We start from the raw sequence: 17,646 nt of genomic DNA, 5'->3' as shown, positions 1-17,646 counted from the left end.
CATTACTGCTGTGTTATGTACGAATGATGATTTATAGCTACATTTTTCTGCTTACAATTTGTTGAAAGTAACTGAAGTACACAAAGCAATACAAATTATAATATATATTTCGATAAGCATTCAAATTTTTCGCTTCAAATCTATAAAAAACAAAGGGTATTTTTGTAGAAATACCTAATTCGTTCGTATGTTTAAATTAAAATAATTAAAATAACTTAAAGAGTGTAATATCTCTGCCCATCCATTAATTAAAAGTTTGAATAATGCGTAGGGCATTCAAGGATGAATGATAATTTTAATTTCACTTCACTTTATCACATAAATTATTACAGTCAAGGGAAAATTAAGTGAGTTTTCAAAAGAACTTAATTTTTAAAAAAACACTGTTATTTTTTAAGTATCTTAGTCTAATTATTTTTATTTGTTTTTTAAAAGATAAAAAACAGAAATTTTCAATGAGTTGACATCGCTGTCGCCACCTCAAAGCAATAAGAATTTCCCATATTAAAATTTTTCCAGTACTTTAGAAGTTTACATTCACGTTTCTTGCATACAAAAAAAGAAAACTAATCATTTTCGGTCTCATGGTGTAACTTTTTAGTTTATTTTTAACAAAATTATGCGAAATAATTGCTGCTATCTTTGCTAGTTCATTGTTATTACTTCCATCACGTCATACGTAAAGTAACGTGTGTTGAATTCGGTATGAATTGAGTCATAAAAATTAATAATTCTTATAAAAAATGTGGTGTGTGAAGACATGTGCAGTATTATTCTATTTGACAAGCGTGTTCAACAGTGTACTTAATTTAAATGAAGGTGAGAGATCGTATATCTTAGGTCATCGTTAAACTGTCTATTAAATGTTACATTGTTATCAAGTCCCAGTCATCGGCTTTGAGATATCAAATTTTAATTAGTGCAAACTTATTACAACTCAAGGTCAAAACATTGATGAATATATACTAGTTAAATTTGACAGAATAAATAAATACGCTGAATTAATTATTGTAAATGTAAAAATAACAGTAGGTACGTTATGTTGTAATTATTTACCATCTTTGTGTACAAAATACAAAATAAATACTGCAAGAAGTTGACACGTAAGTTGTAAGTGTAAATAAATGTGTCTTTTCGAAATTAGATTAATCCCTAGGCTAATCCTGTAGATTTTAAAACCATATCAGTTGTGTTATCATTCAGTCTGTGTTTTAAACAAATTTTGTTTTATATTAAACCCTTCAAAAAACTTACCCAATTTTATTAATGGCTTTTAAAAACATTGTCAAGTCAAGTAGATTAGATCAGGTCAAGTACAGGATTAGTTAAAATTATGAAACCTATGTTGTGATATAAAATATTTAAAAATTTTTCTTCATGAACTATTGTAAAGCTAAAGAAAAAGATTAGTTTCAAAACGCATTCTTTGATTTAGCTGAATTAACAAAATTATCTATTGATTTTTGAAGTGGATCTATTTAAAACATGGTTAGCTCAGGCCATCAAGTCAGGTATAGGATAAGATAGTAAAAAAATGAGAACATGGATTTGGTTAAACTGAATGAATAAAAATTTCAAAAAAAATTTCTTTGTTTTTCAGTTTGATACAGCGTGTATCAGAAATACGTGTCTTAATTTTAACAGGTAACAGAGCTCAACAAATAAAATATCTTTTCTATTTGTAATTTTTCAATAAAAAATTCGCAAATTTACTTTAAATTTGGAAAAAGATAACATACTGAAACGTGTATCCGCCTATGGGTAGAAAAATAATAGAGCCGAACTATTTTCGTTGTGATAGAAACGGGCAATTTAAACAGTTTAAAACAACAATGAAAATTGTTGCTATAAATACAAACAGATTATTAAACAATGACAAGCTCATAAAAAACTAAAAGAAAAAAGAAAACAGTAAAAATTATAAATAAAACTTTTGAAAAATGTTATATAAAAAAGCTGTTGTATTTTCTGATTTCTGATACACTCAATTTAATTTAATATCAGTTTAAATCAAAAATAAAAAGTATGAAATAATGCAATTTTTTTTAATTTAAAAAATTTTTCTTTCTTACTTATTCTTCTACCAAAATTAAATTACCCTATTGCGAATCTAAATGAAAATGAGGTCAGTTTAGATCAGGTCAGGTTAGTTACGAATAAACTTACTCTTAGTAAGTATCAATGAAACCATGCATTTTTTGGTTAAATTATTGAATTACTAAAATTTATTATTTTTTTTAATTTTTGACTCTTCTACAAACATTCTATCATGAATCAATAACATGGTCAAGTTTTATCAGATCAGGTCCGAAAAAATTAATAAAATGTAAGAAATCATGAAAATCTTGGCATAAAATGAATTAATAAAATTTTTGAAATTGTTTCTTTGTTTTTCGCTTTTCATTCTACCCTGAATTAAGAGCAAGGTCAAGTCAAGTTTTCAAGCAGATCGGATCAGATCAGGTCAGGTCAGATCAGTAGATAAGTAAAAAGTAAGAAACCATGCAGTTCTTTGCATAAAACAAATTTATAAAAAAATTTAAAGTTTTTCTTTATTTTTGAGTTTTATACCAAAAGTGAAATCTCACGTGAATATAAATAAAAACATAGTCAGGATAGGTCAGATCAAATCACGTAAAAGAAATAAGTAAAATATAAGAAATTCTTTGCTTAAAATGAATTAAAGAATTTTTTAAAATTCATTCTTTATTTCTGAAGAATCTACAAAAATTTAATCTATGCTAAATCTAAGTAAAAACATGATCAGGTCAAATCAGCTCAGGTACAAGATAAGTAATAAGAATGAAATCTTTGGTTAAATTAAATTTTTGAATTTTTAAAAAATTATCGTTATTTTAAAGTTTTCTACAGAATAAGATCTCTATCAGGTTACGTCATCATGAGTGTATTTTATTGCCCTTCGTACCAACCAGTTTCGTATATTAAACAAACACAAACTAATTTTCAGACAGATCTTACTGGTTGGATGTAGGAAAAAACGATATCAACAGAGCTCTTAACTTAGAAAAAATTGAAAACCCTTCAAAAAACGTTATATTGTTTGTTGGTGATGGAATGGGCTTAACAACTACTACAGCATCAAGAATTTACTCCAAGTCTGAAAGTGGGTTTTTGTCTTTTGAGCAATTTCCTCATATAGCAACGATAAAGGTAAGTTCAATGAATTAAGTGATGAATAAAAAAGTATAAGTAATTATTTAAATAAATAACGGTAAGCATAAGTAAACAGAAAATTACTGACAAACACCACACTGAATTCTAAAAAATAATTTAAACCTAAATCCTCATTTCATATACACTTGATTTTGTACATTTTCTTAATGTTAGCTTTTTTAACTTACATAATTATCTAGCTGCTGTTTTAAATTGTCTTTTTGCACGTGTTTTTGTTATACTTTTTGTTTTGTTTTTCAATATTTGCCGAATCTGCTTTCTTTATTTTCTAAAATATTCTTTTTTCTTTGCTAAAATGTAATTCTATATATTTAAATACTCGTATTAGTATATTTATCTCTATATTTGTGTATCCATTTTCTGTATTTTCATTTTCTTAGTTATCTCTCTCTCTTTAGTTATTTCGTCTTTGTAATAATTAAAGTAAAGAATTAGCTTTATTTACTTTGTTTACCTTTCTCTCTTTGGTAATGTTCTAATGTTACACTTTTGTATCTAAATGAAATAACAACTTTTTGTGTTATTTCTTTATTCTGTGTGTTTAATTTATTTCGCTTTCCTTTATACTCCGAGTTAAGATTTTGTGTATTTTTGTTTTTTTTTTCGGTTTTTCCATAAAACCTTGGTTTTCTTCTCTTTTACTGAAGTACATGTTTTTCTTTATTCTTTACTTACATATTGTTCTCTGTTCTACCCCTTTTTGTATCAGGTATTTTGTTTCCTATTGAATGCATTTTCTTTCATGTCATTGTTTCTTTTGTAATTTCTGTATGGTTTTTTGCGATTTTTTGAGTTTCTTATTGGTTTAATTACTTTTTTGTCTTTATTTATCATCTGTCTCATTTTTGATTTAGATTTATTCTTTGTAATCTACATTATTTTACTTCTTCTTTTTTCTTTTTTTTTAATTTCCTTTTGCTAGGTTGTATCCATACTCCAATTTTTCCATTCCATTTTCTGTATTTTTTGGCGCAATGTATGTTCACTTTTCTATCTTTGTTCCTCTCTCAATCCCTCTTCTCTCGTCTATCTAGTTCTTCATTTTACTGGGTTATTGTTATATTCTTCTATAATTTTGTCTCTTAGTTGATTGTTTTTGCATTGCATTTTTTTGATGTTTTAAATACAGTGCGACCTCGATAATCCGTACCTTTAATAAATCGGATTCTTCAGTAAACCGGACAAGCATTTTAATTGCATTGTGTACTTTGTAATCCGGATTTCAGAGTACTTGATAATTCGGACCTGCGTTTAGAATGAATCAGATGTCTTGTTTTGTAAAAAATTCTTGGTAAAAAACATTAAAATCAAAACAAGTGGTTCCCCGAATTTCTAAAAGCGCACATACATTCGTCCATTGTGAGTTGTTTTCGCTACCAGAAGCAAGAACTGCTTTTAGCTTCATTGAAAATGCCTCCAAAAAGAAGACATACCACCTTAACATTGCATTACACGATGTTCTAGTGCTCCAAAGACTAAAAGAAACTGCTTTCATAATAAATCAAAAATTAATTAAGCAAACGAAAATTACTAATTTCTTTAGAAAATAATTCAATTTTCTTTTCTTAGATATTTTTTTGAGTTAAAAAACATGTATTTTTGTTTTTTTTTATTATAAAATTGTTCCGCTTCTGTAATCCGTATTATTTATTAATTCGGATCATCCTGGTTTTAATTAGTTCGGATTATTGAGGTCGCACTGTATTTAACTATCGTTATCGTAAGGCATTTACCATTAGTCTACATTTTCTTCTTTTTATCTCCGTTTTTCTCATATGTTTTAGACTGTTTTTTGTTTTTGATATGTTTTATACCTCTTCTATATTTTTGCGTTACTTTGTCCTTTTGTTTACTCTTTTTCATCTACATTTCTGTTTGTTCCTTTGTTGATTTACATTTTTTATAATTTTCGTTCCTTATATTATCAATAAATTTTCTACTAAGAGTTTCTAACAGTTTTAATCTCTAAGAATTATTTTGGGTTTTATTCCTTTTTATCAGTTACCAAATGACAAAGAAAACGCTCAGAAAGAGATTTAAATTTGCAGTAGAAAGAAATGAACGAAATACAAAATTCTAATGGGAATGATATTAAAAACATTGCTTTTATACACTCACTGCGAATGCAGTCGAAGATACAAAAAAAAATGTTACAAGTAAGTTGTAGAGAATTAGATATACCATATAATAATTACTCTGATTGAGCGGATTTGGATTTCTTTGATGCCTAAACCGCTAAAGATAGACATACAAAGTGACCCAAGGGTGCGTAATCGGTCTATAACTTTTATGTTACTTGAAATATTGCCATACCGTTATCATTAGTTAGATCCACTTAAAGTCTACAAACTAAAAATATTTTTATTATACACAGGGTGTTGTATACAGCCTGGTGAACCAGAGTTATATTTTTTTTAATGGATGCCCCTATATATTTTCCCATAATTAGATTGTATCGTCTTCATCTTTAGTGTAGTATTAGTGTAGTTCTAAGTTTTTGTAATTGTGTATGTTTACTGTAAATAGGTTTACTGTTGTAAATAAAGGCTTATTATTATTATGTATTATTATTATTATTATTATTGTTATTATTATTATTATTATTATTATTATTATTATTATTATTATTATTATTTTTATTATTATTATTATTATTATTATTATTATTATTATTATATAAACAAGTATGGGTCTATCTCTTTTCGTTTCGGAATTATTCTACTTTTCGTTATAAAAAAGGTTGAAAAATCACTGAGAAGTCGCTTTTGAAAATTTTCCGATAATTTTGCAAGAGAAATACTTGAAACACGAAAATAATGTACAGGTGTGCCAAAACGCAAAATGTTGAATAACTCATTTTTTTCAAATGGAGCACCATATTTTTTTTTATGTATTAACTGCAGTTTTGATAAGCTTTCTAATGATATGGGGTTTGCACAGTAAATTTAAAATATTTTTCGAGATTAAAAAAAGTATTTTATTACAAGAAAAATTGTTAGCTCAGAATCTGATAATCACATAGTAATCAATTTTTTAATATGTATATAATGATATGTATATGTAAATAATCTTTTTTTATATTTTTTGAATAATTTAGGATATAACTATACAAACCGCATATCATTAAGAAGCTTCTGAAAAATGCTATCGATACGTGTAAAGAAATACATGGTGTTCCATTAAAAAAATGAGTTATTCAACTTTTTGCGTTTTGGCACAGCTTGTACATTACCTGCGGGTTTCAAGTAAAAGTCGACTATTTCCTAAAAGTATAAGGTATTCTAAATTTTGCTGTTGCAAATTTGTTGGAAAATATTCATAGGCAACTTCGCAGTGATTTTCCAAATATTGGTCTTTTTTATAACAAAAACTTGAATAATTCCAAAACGGAAAAAGATAGACCCATAATAGTTTATAAAAAATTACATTACCGTTTTACGTAGAATTTTAATTTTGTTCCATTAAAAAAATATAACTTTGGTTCACCACCCTGTATACAACACCCTGTGTCGATCTATCGAATAAGGAAACGTCTTGGTAATAATTTAAATAGTAAAAAAGTTTTAGACCGATTACACACCCCTGGGTCACCCTGTATGGTCTCCCAAATTGGAAACAGTAGAGCTCAGATTTTAAATTTTAATTTTTTTTCATTTGTGTTGTGAAAATTTTAATCGTCGGTTTTGTTACCTTATTAAGAATTTGATGCTTAACGCTCCTGCTTTTTTAAAGGAGTTAATGAAATAGTTGCATTTAAATTAATTTGAAACAATAATTTGGGGCCAAAGCGATCCGACGTTCGAAGCGCCCTCACTTTTACTCCGAAGCACTAAATTTTTTGCGGATTATTTTGTCTCCTAGTATTTAGTTCTCCGTAATACTTTATTATTAATTGAGTATTGATATAAATCACATAATTCGCCCAAGCCGGAGAAAGCGTTTCAATAACACACCAAAACAACCAATTCCAAAACAGATTCAATCAAATCTGCTCATTTTTCAGACTTACAACGCTGACAAATTGGTTCCCGATTCAAGCAGTACAGCGACGGCTCTTTTTTCTGGTGTGAAAAACAATTTGAAAACGTCAGGCGTTGATTCTAGTGTGAAATTAAACGACTGTGAAGCCTCACTTAGACCAGAAGCGCGGATTGACGGCTTAATGAAATGGGCACAAGAGGCTGGAAAATCAACTGGATTCGTAACAACGACACGCGTCACACATGCCACCCCCAGTGCACTTTACGCACACACCCCCAACAGAAACTGGGAGTGTGAAAGCAAAATTCCCGAAAAATCGAAACAATGCAAAGACATTGCGAGACAATTGGTTGAGGATGAGCCGGGGAGAAATATTAATGTAGTGATGGGTGGAGGAAGACAGTGTTTACAATCGGGGGTTGAAGATAAACCAGGTGATCTTGTTGATAGATGGGCATGTTATAGTTTAGATGGGCGAGATTTGATAAGAGACTGGGAGATGGACAAAAAGAAAAGAAATAAAACTTATGCCACTGTGTTGAATAGTGAAGAATTGAAGGCAGTAGACACCAGTAATGAATTTGTTTTAGGTAAAGTAGCAAATATTCATAATTTCAAAGTAAATGTTAATTTCATGTCATATTTAAATTTACTACTACGGCTTGTCTCAAAATTGGCGAATTCTAAGTTCAGAGCGTTGTAGAGAAACACCTTAAGTGTCTAAATGTAGAAACAAAATGAAGATTCGGGGCTTCCCACAAAGATACATTGGTTTGAAAGTACCTACATTTCAGGTGCATTTTGAATTGCGTTTTCTTCAAATGCAGGCTAAAAATTTCAGTCTTTATTGTTAATTATGATGTAGAAGATTGTGGAAAATAATAATGTAAAACAATTTCTACAAAAATTAGCTTCATTTTGGAGTAAAACAATTTTAAATTTTTGTATTTTTTCTTAAAAATGAAACGGCAAATTACAAAATTTAAGATTATTTTACTCCCAAGAGTATATTATTATACAAGAAAAGAAAAGTTGTTCATTATCTGTGAGTGATGGGTTTCTGAAATGAGTCCAGAAAGGAATAACGAGCAGATAATGCCAACTTTTCTTTACGTGTATAATACAACGTTTTCTCGTATAGGTATCGAAAAATTTTTGTTAAATTTTTTCACTTATAGAAAAAAAATCACCATTAGAATAGAAAAAATCACCAAAGAGAATAAAAAATCACCAAATGACTACTTTATTCTATCTTCTATTTTTGTTGTATGACTAGTTGAAGAAATTTTTACAGGGTGTTAGGGAATGGCTTAGCAATATTTCGTATGTGAATTTGTCATGATTAGACAAGTTAAAAACCCTTATATAATTTTTCCAAAAAGTGCGTGTTTTCTTTGGAAATTTTTATTAACCCACCTGTTGAGAGCCATTTATAAACTTATGGTAGTTTATTAGCAGTTAATTTTTTCATTAAACAAAATGGAGATGGGCGTTTGAGAATTTTTTAAATTTGTGTGTAACGTGTTCATTTGTGCGAGAGGTTCAAATCCCGATCCTAGCGAATTATTTTTTTCGTAAAATTTAATAACAAAACACAAATTGAAATAGAAAAATAACGTAGTGGGCCAATATGTCAATTTACCTCTGCTGTTTAGTCAATAATATTAAAATTTATGCTAATTTTTATATTTCTAGTTCAGTCGTGCTCAAAATTTGAGATTTTAATTTTAGAACGATTTTTTGGAAAAACTATGCATTTTTGTTTTACATAAATTTAGCTTAATCGATTTGTCTTGACATTCTCTATCTACTTTTAAGTTTCTCCTAAACCATTCGCTAACACGCTGTATAACTATGTGTACTGCTCACCCCAAATCCGGGCACGTAATATACATCTAATTTCTCAATTTTCCCTTTTAAGGCGACATGAGCTACTTTTATACTCGATTTTGACACTGACAATGTAGTGTTATACTCGAATGTAAAAGTTTTTGGAAATTATAGAAATAAATAAAATAGACATAAAATTATATTTAGAAATATCGGTCGGTCTTTTAATAATAATACAAAATTTGCGCAGTGACCTAAGCAATGTCTTGTTTCGTAATTCGTCAGTCTTTTACTAGCTGATTCAAAAAGGAACATTGCTGACGTCAGAGCAGGAATATTCACCTTTTTAATTATTTTTATTAAAAACGGTAGAGCTTTGGCTAAAATAAAAAATAGGGGTCACCTATTTTGTTGTTGGCTATCCATATAAAACTTTTCATTTTTTAGTATAACACTCCAACACACCAACAGATAACACTAAATGAAATAATGTACCACAGTAACCACTTGTAGAATAAAGGTGTACTACCTCTACTCGTACCCATGGAATAAACAACAACATTATTAATAACTATAAGACAAACTTTTTTTGAGACATAATTTTTACCATAAATAAGCATAAACATTCAAACTTTTTTTTAAGGCACTGAACTCGGAATTCGCAAATTTTGAGAATTCCTGTATAATAGTCAACTTACATCAAATCAAAAACTTTCTTTTTCATGCGACGCTGCGACTATTGGATAATTACAGAATTTAATAATTCTCCAATAAATTATTCTTTAAGACTACGAAAATTTGTATCCTAGTGTCACTCGCTACAGTTTTTTTTTAATCTTGGTTGAGCAGAACAATAACAAGCAGACAATTGTAAAATCCACCCTTTGTCAATTTTATTTTTTATCACATGCAACAAGAAAAGGCCAAAAGCAATTACCTACACTGATCAGAATCCAAAAAAAAAAAACGAAAAACTGAAAAACATTCTACTATGCTTACAGAAATCAAGAATAAAACAAACCAAGTTTTGCCCTAAAACTAAGATTTTAATAAAAAAATATGTAATGGCGAACGAACATTTTCCAAAAAAAAAAGTTTTCCACGAGCTAAATCTGGAGAAAGAAATCACTATTTCACGTTCTATTTTAACCTAAAGATTTGTCAGTTATTACGTAACTAGTGATGTAATAAAATTCATTACGTTACTACGTCATGAATTTCGTTACGTAACTCATTTACGGTCAAGGCTAATGGAATTCTTAAAAAAAATTAAATTGCGGCAACTAATTTTCAATTTATGCCCTTTTTAGTAAAAATTTTGTATGTTATAAAAAACCTCTTCTTATTTAACTGGCATAATTTGTAAAACTTGTTTGCTGCACTCACTTGTTTTGGTAAACATTGTACTCGTTAAACAAAATCGATATCCTTTCATAAGTGATTATTATTAGCTGTTTCAAAACTATAAAAACGCCAACGTCGCATTTTACCGAATTATATTTTTATATAAAATTGATAAAATTGTAAAATAGCTATTAATCTCTTCTCTCATTAAAACTTTAAATTACATTAGCTATTATTTTTATGTACGAATTATTTATAACAGCTAATTTTAAGAGAAAATGCGACGTCATAGTGACGTGACATAGTCTTGGAATAGCTAGTAGTAGATAAACTACTAATTTGTTCATAGTTTTTTGAAGATATTAAAATAAATATGGTCGGACATAATAATTATAAGTAAATAAAAAATAAATTGATCCAAATCGACTTGCTGTGCAATTACCTATTTTTAAACAAAATCTTATGCAAATCGAGTCTAAATGGGGCCAAATAAAAATTTAAGTCTTGGTCAAACTTTTTACTCATGTATAAAAACGCCAACGTCGCATTTTACCGCATAATTTTTTTAAATAAGATTGATAAAATTGTAAAATAGCTATTAATGACTAGATCTGTCATTGAAAGTATAAATTACATTAGCTATTATTTTTTAAAGTGCATGAATAATTTATAACAGCTAATTTTGAAAGAAAATGCGACGTTGACTTTTTTATAGTTTTGAAACAACTAATACTTATGTATTAACTGAATAAAATAATAAATAATAATAATAATAAACATCCGAATTTTTTGGCATATTTGATTTTATATTGTCTGAGGATTTTAAATTTGCTTTCATTTTTATTGAGAAATTAATGGTATATTAAAAATCAAGTTTTATAAGACCAGCCTTAAAGCACGAATTTAGTTTCAAAGTTTCACAACATAAGATGTGGCTAAAACTGCACTTCAAGTTTTGACAGAAAGGTTATACAGAAAGTCCAATCTAAACCACAAATTAGAAAAAAAAAGTATTTGGAAAAAATCAAATCTGATGTGAGATAACGAATTTGATTTGATTTTTGAAGTTTGATTTTTTTTATGTCAAAATTATAGGGTACCACATTAATACCCTTTTAGCACACGTTTAACCTTACCATTGATTACGTACTTTAATCATTAACTTTTCATAAACGTATTTGAAACGATTGTTAACTTCACTTACAATTACAATAAATTAAGTAAGAGAAAGAAAAAGAAAAAAATAATTTGGAAAGTGAACAGATTTTAGAAATGTCGTTTTTCACAGTAGGGTGTTTTATTCTTCTAAAATTTCTAATTATTTCTTTGGAGTGAAAAATTTAAAAGCTTGTTGAAATATCCTATTGTGTGCTGCTTTGTTTAGTTTAGTTACTTTCAACATATTGAAAGATGAAAAAATAAACAAGATATAAATCATAACAGTGATGAAAACTCAATATTTAATCTATTTACAATAACAATCGATGCAGTGATGAAATATGCGTTTATCATTTTCTTTGTCATTTTGATTAGAATCTACCTTAAAATGCTGCAATAATTTCACCTTTTCCAATATTTTTATGTTAAAAACAACATTTATCAAACTGCATTATTAAAATTACATAGTTTGGGTTCTTTCATAAAATGCACACACTTCAACATTTTACGATAGACACAAGAAGTACACACAGTATGAAAAATTTCAAATATTTGAAAGTTTTAGTCACATTTGCCCACTTCATTTGTTTGTTTCCCATCACCATAAATATACGAAAAAATGGATTGAATTACAATTTCACCAAAAAGTGCTATTTTTTGCGGATGGTTTTGATCGATTTATTAATTGTGGGATGCATTTTGAAACATATTTTCAACATTTTGATGAAGAATGTTACGTTAAACGACGTAGTTTTTATTTTTTGTAGTGCACCCATTATTATTACCATTCTTGATATTGAGATTTTGGGGTATGTTAACAAAGCTAAGTTTGGAAAATTGTTAATAAACCTTTATACAATTAATTACAATTTCAAGGAGTCTGAGCGAAATGACTACGTCAGTTTGTTGCAACTGGTTTTTGTGTTTTGCTACTTTATTTACTTATTCACGGTTTATTACATTTATTATTCAGTGCATGAAGCATCAATCATTAATTTCGGCTACACTTTGGCCAAATTTATGATTTTTACCAGTACATGTATTTACACCAACTTGTTGAGGATAATTGAAGCAGATTTTTCAAAACTGAATCATCTGCTAAGTGGAACAGAAAACCTTGATTTGGTTTTACCTATTTATTCGCAATTGGTTTTTATGTGCAAGAAAATAAACAAACTTTATGGTCACCAGTTACTCCTAACTATTCTAACTTACTTGATATGGACCATTTACGAGATGTATCATTTAGCTATTTTATGGTCTTGCACAAGCACGAATTGTCCACGTTTTTTGATTATGCTGGCTTTGAGCTACACAGTGATTCAAGAAGTAATGCTGTTTACAATTTTGTGGAATTGTCAGAATACAAGAGTTGCGTCTGAGGATTTTAAGGCTATTTGGTACTCAATTCTGATTAAAAAAGCAGATTCGTTTTGTAAAAAGAAATTAGAAAACTATTCCTTACAGTTGATTAATCATCGAGTTGTCTTCACAGCGATGGGTCTCTACGTCTTGAATATGGAGCATTTCTTTTCAGTAAAATGTTCAATACAAAGTGAGAGTTTATTAAATGATATATTGTTTCCAGTTGCTGGGTTCATTAGTGACTTTGATTGTGATATTAACTCAATTCAGTACTTCTGTTTAATGGCGAGATGTTTGAACACTTTGATATTTTATTATCATATATCAACATACGAGTATAGTATTTAAAATGTTTGTCAAAACCAATATTTGTATTAGGCGTTCTAAAACTACTAGAAAAACACCAACGTCGCATTTTACTGAATTATTTTTTTAAATAAAATTGATAAAACTGTTACGAGTAGTTATTAGATCTCTCATTGAAAGTACAATGTGTGTTAGAATAATTTTCATCTAGTCGTGTGTGAATTTCTCATGTAAAATGAGAAAATGCCGCTTTATGGAACTATTAACAGGCATTTAGACCATCAAATATTACCATTCTCCACTATATATTTATTAACAATTTAGTTGCATTTTAAAGAGATTTTTTAAAGAAATTGATTAAATTTCACAACAACAGATTTGACTTTTATTGACAGAGAATTCAATTGAGCAGAACGGCACAATTTTTTTTACATGTGAACCAATTTTAAAATTAATTAGAATCATTTAAAAACACATTGTATAAATTATATTAGCTATTATATTTCTGAAGTGCATAAATAATTTATAACAGCTAATTTTTAAAGAAAATGGCGATTTTATAGTTTTAAAACAGCTAATATATTATTTATATGTGTTTGAAATAATGAATTTTATATGTTTCTGATCTTTTAGAACATCCAAAATATCGTTAGGAAACAATCACCAGTTTCCTAAAATTAAAAACCCTAAATATTTTTTCGTAAAAAAATAAAATACCTATTTTGGACGTTTTTTCATTGTTGAATTTTTTGTCAATTATAATTGTCAATCAAAATAATTCACAGTAGTCTAGGATATTAGTTCAATCACAATAATGAAAGATGGAATAAAATTTTAATTTGTACACGACGATAAAATTCATCAATTAATTATCTTCTCAAACAGCTCGCTAAGATACATACAGAGTCACTAAAAAGTATGGATAGAGTTAAATATTATAAAAACTATTCATAAAAACATATTGAAATTTGGTGTATGCTTATAAGTATATAAATTCTATCTTTTCGGATGTTCATTAAATTTCTTTCTCCATTTGTTCTTCGGATACAAGGCTAACTTGATTTTTTTTAAATAGCAACAAGGGTCAAATTTAATATTTTTGAGAAGAGCATTTTTTTCTGAGTTCTATGGTATAACGCATACCTTAATTTAATCGAAACTTAAAAAAAATTCGAAAATTTTGAAAAATGTTAAATTTTGTTAGCTTTGGAAAGGTTGTCTTTATATATCGTTAGCTCTTAGATGTTTAAACATTAGCCAAAAAATAAAAAACGTTAAAAATAATTATCAAAATAACACTTTTAACTGAGAAAGAACACGTTTTAATTTAAAAAATTTAAACACGAAATACTTGATTTTTGTGCTACAAAAGATATTCAAATGACTAATAAATGACATGAGAATTTTTTCGCTCAGTTTTACTTAAATGTACTATTAATAAACTAATTATTGCATCTAAGTTTAATTTTTGGCTAATATACAAGTGACAGATATCGCTAATAACAGTATTTTTAAAGCTAACTTAGTTTTACTATTCCAGAAAATTTTTGAATTTTCATTTTTTATCTTTTAATAAAAGTAAAGATGGGTATTATGTTAGATCACTGAATTCAGAAGAAAATGCTTTTTTAAAAATGATTAAACTTGATCCTTTGCGCCATTTAAAAAAAATCAAGTTAGCTTTGTATTTTCAAAATATCCATAAAAATTTGAAAAAAAAAGCTTTCGGATGATAAAATTTAAACACTTTTAATTGTTTACCCAATTTCAAGATTCGTTGTTAAACTGTTCTGAAAATATTTAACTGTATCCATACTTTTTAGCGACCCTGTATGATAAAACTTCATGGTGTTGAATAATAAAATTGAATTCAAAATTTATTAACCATTAGTCATCAGGTCATCACACATCTAAATGTATTCTTTACATGTGATTCCGTGAACCAATTTTGATAATTTTCACCAGGAAATGAAGTCAATTAAAATACCTTTTCAACAATCAATAATTTTGAGTCGAAAAAATCATTGAGAACAGTGTGATAATTTTCAGGGAAAAGAAAAAAACAATGGAAAGACATTTTGACTAAGTATATATAAAAAACTCGTGAAGAAACACGAATAGTCTACCTATGTTGGCTTAAAAAAATGTTGTCTTTGACAAATGTCCGCCGAACCCTAAAGGAAAATTTGTTTAAAGCGTGATTTCGTAAATCCATTTTAATAATTTCCACAAAAAAAGCAATGCAAGAGCAGAAACATTTTCTTAATTCACAAAATATCTGCTGCAGCTTAGGAACTATTTCTTACTCGTAATTTTTATTAGGTAACAAACTAAATTGGAAGACCTAGTTTCAACCCTAAATATTTTTTCAAACAAGAAATAAATAAATGAAATAAATGAAAAATCTGTCAGACAGTTTTGTATTACATTACATCATGATTCTATTTTTCATAATAACTTGAAATTTTTTAAACAAACATTAGCAGGTAGGTGTATAAAAAATATTAACAGAAAACGATGCAGAAACAAATTCACTCTATTTAATGTTATAAATATTGGGTCATGTCATGTGAAAAAATGGAGTTATTGGGTATTTGAATTTGTCGAAAAATAACCTTTAAATTTGGAATTTTGTTTAACTTTTTTTAGAAATTCTAAAACACCCGTCGTAAAATTCTTTTTCTTTCGAATGCCCAAAAACTATTTTTGTAATTTGCCTCCATCTTGATGCTTTAATAGGCATCTTAAAACATGCATTATTTGACGGAACATTTTACGATTTTTTTTAGGTTGGCAAGATGCACATTCGGGATCGTATTTTTGCTAATTTTACAAATTTCAGGGAGCGTTCATGCAAGATTGCCTCCATTATCATCCATAATCTTGTTTTTTAATAGTTTTTAATTTAATTTAATAAGGAGTCGTTAACCTGCAGGAACCATTTCTTCTTCATTTATTATTTATTACCGTTTCCAACTGATACAAAATACCCTTGACGACAATTTTTTTTATTAATTGAAATACAAAAAAGGGTACAATAAATAAAAAATAGCATAAGATACTCGTTTTATAAAGGTTTTGGGGTTTACTATAGTATCAATTTTTGAAGAAGGTTCGTATCTAAAAACTTGAAAAAAATTAAATATTTCGAAAGCAGCTTAATTTGAATACTGGAAATCCTTTAAAAACAGTCCAAAAAAAAATTAAGTAACAAAAAGATACAATAGAAAACATAGTTTTGCATTTAAGATAACAAAGTCAAAACACTGTGTACGTGTACTGTCTAATTTATCACTGCTTGAGCCTTCAAAACTTCTAATGTGGGGTTAGATCATTTAATTTTTTTAATATTTCTTTAATAATCAAATTTTGAAACAGGAATTTTTGCAAATGGACACATGTCAATGGATTACGCCCGAGATAAATCACCAACTGGAATGCCTTCACTCACGAACATGACACAAAAAGCAATTGAAATTCTAAGCCAAAACCCAGAAGGATATATTTTGGTAGTAGAAGGTGGTCTTATCGATTTTGCCCATCACAGAGGCAACGCTAGAAAAGCTCTAGACGAGACTGTCTCACTTAGTGATGCAGTTCAGATAGCTGTCGAAAAAACGGATCCACGAGAGACATTAATTATTGTAACTAGTGATCACTCGCATTCTTTGGTATTTACTGGATATCCTTCAAGGAACAAAAGTGTATTAGGTAATTTACTATAGAACTGGATATCATCATTATATATTATTAATTTTTTTGAACTTTAGACATTGCACAAAAGTCAAAAATTGACCACATACCCTACACTTCGTTACTATATGGAACTGGAGGTCCAAACAATTATCAATACTCCGTTATTAACAATACCATTTCAAGACAAGATCCTTCAATTAACAATACTTCAGATTTTGAATATTCACAACAAGCTGTAGTTCTAACGGATGAAGTGACTCATGGTGGAAGCGATGTTTTAATCTATGCTAAAGGTACAGAATTTTTGAAATCTGGCGCGATTATGGTGAACTGTGATTGGTTAAAATTTAAAAAAGCCTCCAATTACAAAATCAATCAAAATTACATCCACACGGACATTTTTTTGCTTCTAATTATTATTTTATTATTATTTTAGGTCCGATGTCTCATTTATTCCACAGTGTACATGAACAGACGTATGTTGCTTACGTAATTAGTTACGCCGCAAAAATTGGACCATTTAAAAATGGAAGTTCATCCTTTATCTACAGTAATTTGTTTTTACTATCTGTATTATTATTTATAATAAAAAGTTGTTAAATATATATCTTCTGGGTCCGGATCTGTGTTTTTTTAGCTCATAGTTATTAGCTGTTTCAAAACTATAAAAACGCCAACATTGCATTTTCTCTCAAAATTAGCTGTTATAAATTATTAATGCACTTCAAAAAAAAATAATAGCTAATGTAATTTATACTTTCAATGAGAGAC

At 28.1% G+C, this 17,646-nt stretch overlaps 2 protein-coding genes across 2 annotated transcripts; both read left to right on the top strand.

Moving 5' to 3' along the window:
• The first annotated feature begins 643 nt into the window (after positions 1-643).
• On the top strand, positions 644-17,495 carry Alp12 (Alkaline phosphatase 12). The gene is made up of 6 exons (XM_015982282.2): positions 644-819; positions 2,969-3,171; positions 7,199-7,766; positions 16,558-16,890; positions 16,950-17,168; positions 17,312-17,495. The coding sequence occupies exons 1-6, from the start codon at positions 744-746 to the stop codon at positions 17,473-17,475; spliced, it is 1,563 nt and encodes a 520-aa protein (XP_015837768.1). The 5' UTR covers positions 644-743; the 3' UTR covers positions 17,476-17,495.
• On the top strand, positions 11,995-13,221 carry Gr48 (gustatory receptor candidate 48). The gene has a single exon (NM_001145480.1). It carries the CDS (start codon positions 11,995-11,997, stop codon positions 13,219-13,221), a length of 1,227 nt encoding a protein of 408 aa, NP_001138952.1.
• Positions 17,496-17,646: the final 151 nt, after the last annotated feature.

This window comes from Tribolium castaneum, chromosome 6 (genome assembly GCF_031307605.1).
Source record: "Tribolium castaneum strain GA2 chromosome 6, icTriCast1.1, whole genome shotgun sequence".
NCBI lineage: Eukaryota > Metazoa > Arthropoda > Insecta > Coleoptera > Tenebrionidae > Tribolium > Tribolium castaneum.
The sequence above is the reverse complement of the archived record's forward strand: the minus strand, read 5'-3'. Positions and strand labels throughout refer to the sequence as shown.

Excerpts from the sequence above, each read along its gene's own strand:
- Alp12 (XM_015982282.2), top strand. The coding sequence starts at position 744 with ATGTGGTGTGTGAAGACATGTGCAGTATTATTCTATTTGACAAGCGTG. Across the intron at positions 7,767-16,557 it reads CAGTAATGAATTTGTTTTAG|GAATTTTTGCAAATGGACAC; the intron begins GTAAAGTAGCAA and ends ATTTTGAAACAG. Across the intron at positions 16,891-16,949 it reads AAGGAACAAAAGTGTATTAG|ACATTGCACAAAAGTCAAAA; the intron begins GTAATTTACTAT and ends TTTGAACTTTAG.
- Gr48 (NM_001145480.1), top strand. The coding sequence starts at position 11,995 with ATGCACACACTTCAACATTTTACGATAGACACAAGAAGTACACACAGT.